The sequence below is a fragment of the Eurytemora carolleeae genome, unplaced genomic scaffold, assembly GCF_000591075.1.
Source record: "Eurytemora carolleeae unplaced genomic scaffold, Eaff_2.0 scaffold2503, whole genome shotgun sequence".
Classification (NCBI taxonomy): Eukaryota; Metazoa; Arthropoda; class Copepoda; order Calanoida; family Temoridae; genus Eurytemora; species Eurytemora carolleeae.
Window position 1 is genome coordinate 1,237 of NW_019398393.1, and position 12,341 is coordinate 13,577.

The 12,341-nt window shown below is 30.5% G+C and overlaps 1 protein-coding gene across 1 annotated transcript; it reads right to left on the reverse strand.

Annotated features, from left to right (window-relative positions):
* Positions 1-760: 760 nt before the first annotated feature.
* LOC111717315 (kelch-like protein 18) lies at positions 761-7,316 on the reverse strand. Its single transcript, XM_023492811.1, has 10 exons — positions 7,275-7,316; positions 7,104-7,162; positions 6,871-6,919; positions 6,380-6,448; positions 6,057-6,107; positions 4,187-4,196; positions 3,943-4,068; positions 3,608-3,706; positions 1,638-1,754; positions 761-1,155 (listed from the first exon to the last, which is right to left on the reverse strand). The coding sequence occupies exons 7-10, from the start codon at positions 4,044-4,046 to the stop codon at positions 849-851; spliced, it is 627 nt and encodes a 208-aa protein (XP_023348579.1). The 5' UTR covers positions 4,047-4,068; positions 4,187-4,196; positions 6,057-6,107; positions 6,380-6,448; positions 6,871-6,919; positions 7,104-7,162; positions 7,275-7,316; the 3' UTR covers positions 761-848.
* Positions 7,317-12,341: the final 5,025 nt, after the last annotated feature.

The following is a 12,341-nucleotide window of genomic DNA, read 5'->3' on the forward strand; positions in this document are numbered from 1 at the left end:
TTCTTATACCTAGAATGAGATTTTGAATCTACCATTGATTTTATATTTCATCTTGAAGATGAGTGATTTTCATCAGTTTTGAAAAAGCCAAGAATCAACATTTTCTTATACCTAGAATGAGATTTTGAATCAACCATTGATTTTAATATTTCATCTTGAAGATGAACGAATTTTATCAGTTTTGAAATAGCCCAGGATCGACATTTTCTTATACCTAGAATGAGACCTTGACTCAAACGTTGATTTTTTATTATTTTTTATTTCAAATTGAAGATAAAAAAGAAATGAACACTCCCAAACTCATATTCTCAAATCCCCATATCTTTGCAACCTGATGGTGTAAACCTTTGATATTTCAAAGATTTCAAAGATATAGGAATTAGAATATTAGAACTTATTATGAACAATTTCCTAATATGGAATTCATTACTTTAGTCCTTATAAAAAGCCAAAATCAGTTTATAAATAAAAATTTCTTTGGAAACTTTTAGTCTACAATAAGTTCATAAAGTGACACTTTTTGTATATATTCTTATATATTGTTATAGATTTTAATTCTTCTTTTTCTATTATTCAACAGTATCAGGTAGATAGTTTTTTGATTGATTTTTATCAAACCACAGATAATATGATAATATGAACTTTTTTATGTTACACACATGTTAATATTTTTTTAGTCTCATAGTGTGACATTTAAAACTTGACACTTCTGTACTCTTTTCCTTTTTTGTTTTAATCAGAACTATCAACAAGAACTTGCTGCAATAAAACGAATTTATTTTTTGAAAAGACAATATTTTAAATCAAATTATAAATTTAAATTACAATAGAATAGATATACAATTGTATCAACAAGAAATCGATACAGAGGCATGCATATAATGTCCATATTGCAGAGGTTCCTCCCTCCACTCTTCTCCATCCAGCATCTCCAGGCTCTCTGCAGCTCCAGCACCTCCAAAGACTACCAGGCTGTTGTCAAGCACCTCCATTCTTAGCCAGCTTCTCCCCATGGCTAGCTTAGGGCCACTCCTCCAAGTCCCCCCTGTAAACCCTGGTGTCAGGATTTCTACAACATCTAGAATATATCCATTACCATTGGTTCCTCCAGCTGTCCATATTTCTCCCTTAAACATGCTGCATCCTATACCATACCTAAACAAACAAATATTAAACACAATATTCATATAATATGATCTTAGAAAGTTTAATTCAAAATTAGTGTTTTAATATTTATATACTTTTTTATAAATGCAATTTATCAAAGAAAGGACTAAGTTTCAGCCACAGACTCAATTTTTCCTATATCTTCCCAACCTGATAGTTTGAACATTTAATATTGGGTGGCAAAGATATATGAATTAAAGATTTAGAGTTTGTGGCAAAATCTCTATTTCTTTAAAAGCAACAAAAAGGTATTTTTTATTTATAAAGCACCATACAAAGAGTATGAGTATGAATTGCTTAAATATATTAGATTTTAATATTTAAATTCATTAAATCCAATTGTTTATTATTGTATATTCATTGTATNGGTTTAAGAATGACAATAATATTGATATTAGAAAATATCATAAAACAGATAAAATAAAACAAATATAAATATTTCAGTCTTCAAATATGTTTAAAAAGATTACCTTGAAGTTGGCATTGATGGAAGCTCTGCAATGAATCCCTTTTCAATACTGTAGGTTTCAACAAGAGATAATAAGAAACCACCATAATATCCTCCAATCAGCATCACTTCACTCTCACTAGAACATAAAATGTTAAGAAATATAAAGAAGATTAAAAAATTCTGACAATCATATTTCTTAGAGCATTATTTATGAATTCTGTTCAAGTGTGCAGTACTCCATAACAAGTCCTCGAAACGTATCTATCCAGGTACAACCAGTCTGCTATCAAAGTCAAACAGGACATGATCCACACAGTTACAATCCCATGAACTATCAACGCCACTACCACTTTGCTAATCTCGGTAGCTATCAAACAAGCTATTAATCAAGCTCTAAATGCCACACAGGGACACAAGCGTAGTTATCAAACAAACTATTAATTCAGACTCTAAATGCCACACAGGAAAAAAGCGTACCCAGCTGGAAAATTTCTCTCGATCGGAATTCCGATTTCTGACTTGAGGAATTCTGGCGTAGGAATGAAATCGCTCCGATTTTCCATTCCGATCTGTTCCGATCATACATGAAGCGGAGATGGATAGCGTAAACAGGTCGGATGAACCGATCGGTCTAACGATCGGTAGACCGACACCTGTAGAGAAAAAGGACAAGTTTTATGTGGCAGTTTTGAAACTCCCATGAACGGATGATTTAAAGTCCTCCCCCCCCCCCCCCCNATCTATATAATAATTATTAAATCTAGTGAAAGGCCCTTTGTTACGATTATAAATATATAGATATCATAGAATAATCAGGGATATTTTCACGTTTTGGATTAATGACTGAATTGTTGACTGTTTTGAGGGTTGAAGTTGAAGATTGATGATTAATGCTAATCAGCTAAATCATGGAAAATTCTTTATTATTATACATAAAGAGCATTCCATGACTTAAAAAATTTCGCAATTGTTATAAAGGTCATGCAGATCTTATCATGTAGAAACTTTCTGAACAAATTGAGCAGCGTGCTTACACCTTGAAGAAATGAATTAAACTGGCTAAGATTTGACAAATGAGCGCGCTTTTCAGCGGGCCCTCGTTTTTTATCATCCTTTTTGATTTCATATCGGAAGAAACAGTTTGTCTTTTCATCCTCAAAGTTCTTCAGACGGACTGATAAATTAGTTTTGATCCGACGATGGAGTCAAACTCCGACAGCAAACAATTGCGGACTAAAAAAAGACAGCTTTTAATCATCCAATGCCGGAGCTCCACAAAAAGACATTTGCGGATGAAAAAAAGAGTTCCGATCACAGTAGAAAATAAGAAAACGGTGGAAAGAAAAAATAATTTTCCAGCTGGGTAGCTATCACACAAGCTATTAATCCAGGCTCTAAATGCCACACAGGGACAAAAGCGTAGCTATCAAACAAGCTATTACTTATCAATCCCAAATTAAAGGGGACAATCTTCAACCTGTTTATCAAAACAGGAAACAATTATTCTCTTGTAGTAAACAGTGGGGAGTTACTCCTATCAACTAACGTATATTTCTTTAGTTTAGTTTAGATTATAATTGGGTCATTAACAGAGTGATTACAAGTTATGCACTGTTATATATAACATTAAACAATCATAATATAGGTATGACGGAGTTATATATATATATCTACGTACATGGAATGGGTTAATTGCAATTACGTATTTACTAATGGCACATTTAGCTATATGAACAATGTACAACGTAATTTACTATGGGCCTCTATATTTGCTACATGCACACTTGTGAATGTAAGAAATATTATATTTACAGCTTATTCTTTTCAAAGGGGGAATTTAGCAAAGTTGAGCAATGTTTGTAATAAAAATATACGTATATACATCTTACTAGATTTATTTGTGAAAACAAGGTGGAAAATATTTGACAGCAAAATATATTCTGTATAGATATAATCTTTTTTCATCATTATTGATTAATATGTGTATACCTGATAGGAACAGCACAGTGATCTTTTCTTGGAGATGTTAATTTATAGTTTTGAAGCTTCCAGGAGGATCCATCAAACACCTCCACAGTAGCAGTCCACCTATTAAACAAATACATAATTTTAACTGACACAGGTGGAGGGATGGGTTTAGTTTCAAGCAATTTATATAGTTTACAACATATTACATATTCATATCATATGTTTGTGAGAATGTTTTTATAATAATTCAATATTTTAATTTAGAAACCCCCCTCTTTTTAGTAGCAAAGAAAGCTAGATGATCAATATAGAACAAAAAGGGTTATAAAACAAATAAGAAAAAGCAAAAACCATACCCCTGTGGAGTATCTCCTCCTGCAGCAAGTATCTTGTCTCCTAGTGTAGTCAGGGTGAAGTATCTTCTAGCCACTGTCATGTTTTCAATCCCTATCCAATCCATTCCCTCATTCTTCTAACAGTTTCTAAACAAAAATCTTCAATTAAACTTTTATTTTGCGAATTTTCATCTTTTTTATATTCTATATGTTGTTATTGTTTGATTCAATAGTTTCAATAGTTGTCTAGTTAACTATATTCTACCTGCGGTATTCTATAGGTATAGGTATGCAACATTTAGGAGTTTAACACAGTTTATTTACATTACAATGTGTTTGATACCCCTCTGCCTACATCACTCATTTATTTTGTATTGAATGTAATGTATTCAATTTTTTTTAAATTTTAATTGTAAATTTGAATCTGATGTACCATAGTGGACTAGGGTCCATTTGAATTTGAACCAAACCAACCACTTGTACTGGCCTTAGTGACACGCAGTAAGTAGCCACCCAACCCTATCCTAAACCGGTTTGGTTTTAACTTTGACGGCACGGCCAGACTTTTTACAGTACCCAATCTATCATAGGCTATTGGACCTATCCCACTAGCTTAGTGTAGTGTGATGTAAACATTACTTACTGATAGTAAGTGTAAAAATAGTTTTGATTACTTTCTTTCTGGAATTGTTGTAGCTCTTAAACAAAATATCAAAACACTAAAAGTTGAAATGCTCCAATCTTTGGGCCAATTATAAGTGCAAAAAACACAATAGAAGGTTTATTGCATAAAAATATAATAGTTGAATATTTAGAATAAAGAAAGGAATTCAGTCTTTGCTACAAACTCTGATTTCCTAACCCTGATATCTTCAAACCAAAATGTTGTTAGACCTAAGATATTTCAAACTATGAATTCTTTTTTAAAAGAGATTTTTTTGTCCCCAGGACATGATCGGGTTGTTACGATCAAATCTTGGAATTTTTTCTATTGCGAAAGTTTGGTGTTGTCTGGGTTTTATATTGATCTGCCAGGGGTTGTAATCTGGCAGCACATTCATCCATCCACGCTTCATTCATCCTGAGAAGAGGGTTGACAAGATTCCAGCTGTCTAAGATTCTTCTTAGGCCTGAGAATATAGAGTGCAGGAATCCTTCTGATATACTGGAATGAGGCCCGGAAGCCGTACTGATAGGAAACATCACACTCATTGCTCCCTAACATCTGTAAGCCCGGATTGGATACCCCCAGGTACCTATAGCTGGCAACCATAGACTCTCCCTGCTTGTCCACCATTCCTCTCTTCATCGTCATTCACTTGGATCAATCCCACTTGAAGCTTCTTTCTTGTTGCGCAGAAGGCACGCACCCTTTCGCTGCGAGAGTTGTTGACAGCCGCCCCTCTGTCCTCCTACATCCGTCAGGTGGTCATAACTGCTAAACCAGATGTCGGCTTCAGATGTTTTTGAAACCACAGGTTTGTGTGGAGTACGGGAATCGAACCCGTGAACACCAGTCTGGACACCAATCCAGTTACTGGCTGTGGACAAGTGTGCTTAACTTCAGTGATCTAACGAGAACTGGTGTCACACACTATGAATTCTGTTACATCAAAAAGTCTAAGTTTGAAATATCAAAAGTTTACACCATCATGTGGCAAAGTTAAAAGGATTATAAAATTGTGGCAAAGACTTAGTTTCTATGAAAGGTATCAGTAAAATAACTAATTTCTGCCCTTATGTCTAGTTATTCTTTATGAAAAGAACTAGATTGCGTCGCCACAAACTTAAATTTTCTAATCCCTATATCTTTGAATCTGATGGTGTAAACCATTGATATTTAAAACTTACAACAATTTCATCTAATAGTATTCATATTAATAAAAATGTCTAAGGTCAACAACATCAGGTTGCAAAGGTATTGGATAAAAGAATTAGAAGGTGTTAAATTACTTTTTTTTAAAGTGATTATTTCTAAAATATAAAACCTAAATGTTAAAGAATTTCTAATATAAAATGTCTAAATTATCATCCTTAATCATTTCATTAAGTAATACATAGGTTTAAATATAAGTAAATTCTATTCTAGTATATAATGTAATTAAACTGCATGTATCAACTCCTAAGCTGCATACCACCATCCCATCCCCCGCAGTAAACAATCTGCTCATTCAGAACTGCAGCTCCTAGGATATATTAATATAATTAACTAATTAAATACACCTTTATTAAAACCAATGTATTATACTCAGTATTAGAAATCTGCTTAGTGTTAGTTTTGGAACTAATTTCCACTGTTATTATAGGAAATCAAAACTGTAAGATAAATCAATTATAAAATTCAATGAATAATTATAATTTTGTAGTTGAATTTGATTTTCTCGTTGTAAACATTATTTATGCTTGTTTTTACCTTTATTCTTAGCTCAATATTTATTCTAAACAAAACTATGTTTACCTAGTCCGTCTAGACGACCAATATCTCCTATTGCCACATCACAAGGATATGATTCAGTTTTTCCATCATCTAAAAGTACAATTTTAACATAATACATTAATGTTTCTGTCTAACTGAAATATTTAAGTAAATTTTTAAAAAACATTATTTGAGAACATAAAACTTACATTCTATAATTATATTTTATCATAAATTCTAGTTAATGTGAAATATAATTTAAATTTTAATTTAAAATTAAAATTGAAATTAGATTTTTTAATTTAAAAGTTGAAGGTTTCCACTGATAATAAGTCTATGGTGAGTTTCTTTATATTAATCATAATATTTGTTAAACAATTTTAATTCAATCATAATAATCTAATTTATATATTTGAAAATAAAACAAAATTAAGTTTTAATGTCTATATAGAATTAAATGAACAGATCTTTTGATCTAAAGAAGTGTATATTTTGGTTTCTTATTGAATAAGAATTAAGTAAGAAAAACTTACCCCAGTAACCTCCTAGAAGTACAGCAGTTGTTTCTGCAGAAACAAATCCCTACCATAAATATCAATATAAACATAATAACAATTAAAACCTAGCTTATAATTACAAATATGAAAATACAAAGAAAGCTGTAAATTAATTATTGAGTGAAATCGTTTTTACATTTTCATTTAATAAAGCATACTGTTTCACTCTTAAATAGTAAGATAGGGTTTGAATTGATATAAAAGCTTACCCTGCTACAGGAGAACAGATATCCAGCAAAAAAAATAGATACAATTGAAAGAATCATACCTGAAAGAAACAAATGTTGTTTAGAAAAATGAAATGTTTTCTTAATTGTTTGAACTGATTTATAATTTGCATTGAAAACTATTTAAATTAAATTGATAAATGAATATTTAACCTTATATTTTTTTTCTGAGTTTAGCTGTAAAGTTTTAAACTTATTAAAGCACTAATAAATTCATAAACTTTTTCATTCTTTTATACTGTTCAAACCTGAGATAATGCTTGTAAGTAAACATGGACTTTAAACTCTGGATTCCAGAAACACAAAAACATCATTATTAAAAATTTTCAATAATTTTAATAAGTCACACTACAATCAATCTGAAAATCGCATCTTTAGATAAGTTTTCTAATTTTACTCAAATTAAAATAAGAAACAAAAATATACTATTCTGTAGATCACATGATATATGTTCATTTAATTCTATTTTAAATTCACAAATATAATACAAATTTTAATATGTAATTTGATTTACTTAAATATTTCAGCTAGACAGAAACATTAATGAATCATATTAAAATTATATTTACATCGGGAAAACTGAATCATATCCCTGTGATGTGGCAATAGGAGATATTGGTAAATTACATGGACTAGGGGTAAACATAATTTTGTATAGAATATATCTTGAGCTTAGAATTCAAATAAAGTTAAAAACAAGCATAAATAATTTAATGTAGCTTACAACAAGAAAATCAAATTAAAATACACAATTTAAATTTATCACAGAATCATAGGCGGTTTCAGAAGACAGGGGGGGTAAAAAAAAAACGCGGGAAGCGCAAAACCCCCCCTTGTATTGATTTTACCCTCTCCCTGTAATGTTATCATACAAATTAAAAGCAAAAACGTTCTATTTACCCTCCTAACCCTACTAAAATTACAGTTTCTTTTACCTTTTATTACAAGGTAGGAAAGATGCCTTTATAATCCATTTATTTATCTAAAAAATATTATAGATTGCTGAACTTTAAACTGGTACACTGTATATTTACATACAAACATTTTACATAAACTCTTTTTCTGAGAGAGTGATAAACCCATGGAACAGTTTGCCGGACTATATAAAGGAGTCTAAATCTTTAAACATATTCAAGAACAGTTATAATGAGCATGTAAAAAATATCTGGAATACATTGTGAAAAAAAAAATCCAGTGCAGAATTGCTTTTTAATTACCAAAAATGGTATCCAAGCGAAACCGAAACAATATAACAATTTAACATAACATATCAATCATGTTAGTTTAAGGAAGGGAGAATTATTTTTATTTTACTGCTATTATTCTTTCTCTTTTAGTAAGTAATGCTTCTTAAATCATGCTAATTCTTCTTGCAGGAGACTGCAAGTAGTTTCTATGTTAATTTTAGAGTTAAAAATAAATTCTTGGGCCACTAGAAATGAATGAATTAAAAACACTAATGCCTGAAATTGAGGCAAGCCTCTTGGGATGCATTGCCATCCGTTCCAGGTTGACCAAACTGTCAGGGGTCATAGAAGACATGTTCCAAACTGGTGAGACCACTGCATTGAGCTGGCAATATTTACATCAGAAAGTTTTAGTTTTAAACTTTCAGTGGTCGATACCAAGGCCTCTTTTTAAGTAATGCGCATATTCCTGAGATATGCCTCGTACTGGGAAAAGTACAGATGTATTTTATGGAGGAGGGATTTAATATGTAAGAAACATGAAAATTTATATCTTACTTAAAATTTATTTTCATAATGTTGTCACTTTTAAATAAAATTTATCATTTATATAGAAGAATAAATAAAAACTATACTTTAAATGAGAAATGATTTGTAAAACTCAAAGCCCCCCCTAATTTCACTCAGGGGGGGTAATGGACTGCCACTCCCCCCCTGAAACCGCCTATGCGTGACAGAATTATAGATTAATTTATCTTACAATATGGAATTCTTATGATTAATACAACAAAATATAATTGATTTTCCAACAATAAGAACATAAGAAATTAAATGTATATATTTTGTATAATATATTAGTTTTATTAAAGGTGTATTTTTATTTAGTTAATTATATTAATATATCCTAGGAGCTGCAGTTCTCAATGGACAGATTGTTTACTGCAGGGGTAGATATGCTTTTTGGGGTGGTATGCAGCTTAGGAGTTGATACATAAAGTTTAATAACATTAAATACTTAAAGAATTTAAAATATTTAAACCTATCTATTGCTTAATGATTATTCAGCACATAATCCATATTCAAAGTTTCCAATTTAAAACAGATGATTAAGTATAATAATTTATAACTTATCAAGTGTAAACAAAGGAACTAAACGCCTTCTAATTCTATAATTCAATACTAATACTTACTAACTTACTTACTTACTTACTTACTTACTTACTTACTTACTTACTTACTTACTTACTTACCGACCTTAGACATTTTTAAAACTATTGGTACTATTTGAAAATTAGAGTTTGTGGTGAGTAATCTAGTTCTTTTGATTAAGAATGACAAGACATAAGGGCAGAAACTAGTTATTTTACTAAAACATTTCATAGAAACTGAGTCTTTGCCACAATTTTCTAGTCCTTGTAACTTTGCCACATGATGGTGTAAACTTTTGATATTTCAAACTTAGACTTTTTGATGTAACAGAATTCATAGTTTGAAATATCTAAGGTCTAACAACATTTTGGTTTGAAGATAATAGGGTTAGGAAATCAGAGTTTGTAGCAAAGACTGAATTTCTTTCTTTATTCTAAATTCAACTATTATATTTTTATGCAATAAACCTTCTATTGTGTTTTTTACACTTATAATAGGCCCAAAGATTGGAGCATTTCAACTTTTAGTATTTTGATATTTTGTTTAAGAGCTACAACAATTCCAAAAAGAAACTAATCAAAACTATTTTTACACTTGCTATCAGTAAGTAATGTTTACATCACGCTACACTAAGCTAGTGGAATAGGTCAAATAGCCTATGATAGATCGGGTACTGTAAAAGGTCTGGCCATGCCGTCAAAGTTAAAACCAAACCGGTTCAGGATAGGGTTGGGCGGCTACTTTACTCCAAATGGACCCTAGTCCACTATGGTACATCAGATTCAAATTTACAATTAAAATAAAAAAAAATGATTACAAACATTCCATACAAAATAAATGAGTGATGTAGGTAGAGGGGTATCAAACACATTGTAATGTAAATAAACTGTGTTAAACTCCTAAATGTTGCATACCTATACCTATATAAACTAAAATGTATGTTTCTCTAAAAAAATGTTAAACACCTTCAAACTTTTACATCCTGATCTCTAGATGTTTAAATTACTATCTTGGCATAGCAACGAAAAATATAGTTTGTTTTATATCATGCATTTCAACATACTCTCAGACCCAGACGTCTATATCTTTGTAACCCACTTTTTATCTAAAGTTCAACTCAGTCAACTAGGCCGCGCGCCAGACCAATCCTTTACCAGCTTTTTTACGTACAATTCTGTACCAACCAATGAAACCATGTATATCAAGGAATTTTGTTATCTATAGTATTGTATTCTTTATATATATGTGCGCAAATGCAACCCTTTTAGTAAAAAAACTATGTATGTTTTATGTATTATCACTCTATAATGGAACTTCACACTGTACACTCTATTCTCTACCTTTGTGAAAGATAAAAGTAAGTCATTTAATAACGTTTTTACTTATAGAGTCTATAGTCAGAAATTGTCCATCTTTGAGAGTGTTGAAAAAAGGAATGTTACAGTATTGCAAATCAAATCTCTAGAAACATATCCTGGGAATATTAGCGAAAAATCAGAGTTTTTGAGCTCTCCGCATTGCTTAAGCTTTGTGTTGCTATTGTCTTTACTAAGACAGTTTTTGGGAAAAGTTTCAGAGTAACAACATATAGACATTTTAACCTAAAAACATTCATATTTACATCACTCTAAAATTTGGATTCTTTCTGATTATATAAGATATATTAAAGCTTCATTTCTAGTAAAAAATATCACACCTAAAAAACCCAGTTTTGTGGCAAATTAATTAAAGAACTTTAAAACCTAGAAATTGTAGCAAATGGCGAGTCGTGTCCTAGAGAACCTTTTTAATTTATTTTTTTTTAATTTGAAGGGGGGGAGGTTTATCCCTGTTTATCTTATTGAATTGAATTAAATTGAATTGAAAACACATTTAACACGTATTAATAAAGATATAAATACTTATTTACGTATACCACTGTACTTTCCCTATATTGTACTTTACACTAAGTACCATGTACTTTGTACTACTTCCTATATCATATACATATATACTAGACAGTGAAAGTGGAATTCCTATAACTGCAGACTAGCCTGGGGCAGTTAGATTCTGTCAGGTTTTCAACTGGGTAATAAAGGGACGAAATTAGCGAAAAAAATATTTTTCGAAATAAAAGAGACTGTTCACCCATTTGAGACTTTATAGGAATAACTGCTTATGAAGTTTCACAGTTTCCAATAGTTTTAAGAACTTTAGCAATTATTTTTTTTCTTAAATTCAAATCAAAAATCTATTATTTTAAAATTTATGCACATTTTTTCTAAATAATGTCAGATAACAAAGTTCGATCTAAATCAATTGGAAGAATTTCATCAAGATCTTTCAAGTCACTATATTCCTTTAAATCTATAGTTCTTAAACACGTTGGGAAGGAATATCTAAATGTCAACTCATATAAAGGGATATACCAAGGAAAATATCCCGAAATACTTATACTGTTGTTATACTGTATACATAAGCTGCGCCAAGAAATTGATGCGCACATGTCTAAATAAGAATACCATACTAAAATATCCAATATATAAAAATACAATAGAATATAATGTAAACGTAAAAGATATAAATATGAATATAAATAAAAAAAAACTTATTTAGTAAATATATACAATTGCGTAATAAAACAATCATTTTTTCGTAATTATAATCTTAGCAGATTGTTTTATGAAAGGTTCTTTAGTTTCTAAGGTCACAATCCCTTTAACTATATAAATTATAATATAATATATACTATCTTAGACTAGTGCATATAGTATTCTATATTACACTTGAAAACAAATTTACCTTACATATACACAACTGAGCAATAGATTGCGATTTTAATTTGCTCCCTATGTGTCGTACAGACTAGATTTAGTTTATAGAGGATAATCATTTCTATACGTAA

What these genes read in the sequence shown, in the direction of transcription:
- LOC111717315 (XM_023492811.1), bottom strand. Translation starts at nt 4,046, where the DNA reads ATGGATTGGATAGGGATTGAAAACATGACAGTGGCTAGAAGATACTTC. An exon ending in CACTGTGCTGTTCCTATCAG is followed by an intron (nt 1,755 to 3,607) that starts GTATACACATAT and finishes TTTATGTTCTAG; the next exon opens with TGAGAGTGAAGTGATGCTGA. An exon ending in CCATCAATGCCAACTTCAAG is followed by an intron (nt 1,156 to 1,637) that starts GTAATCTTTTTA and finishes TTGTTTGTTTAG; the next exon opens with GTATGGTATAGGATGCAGCA.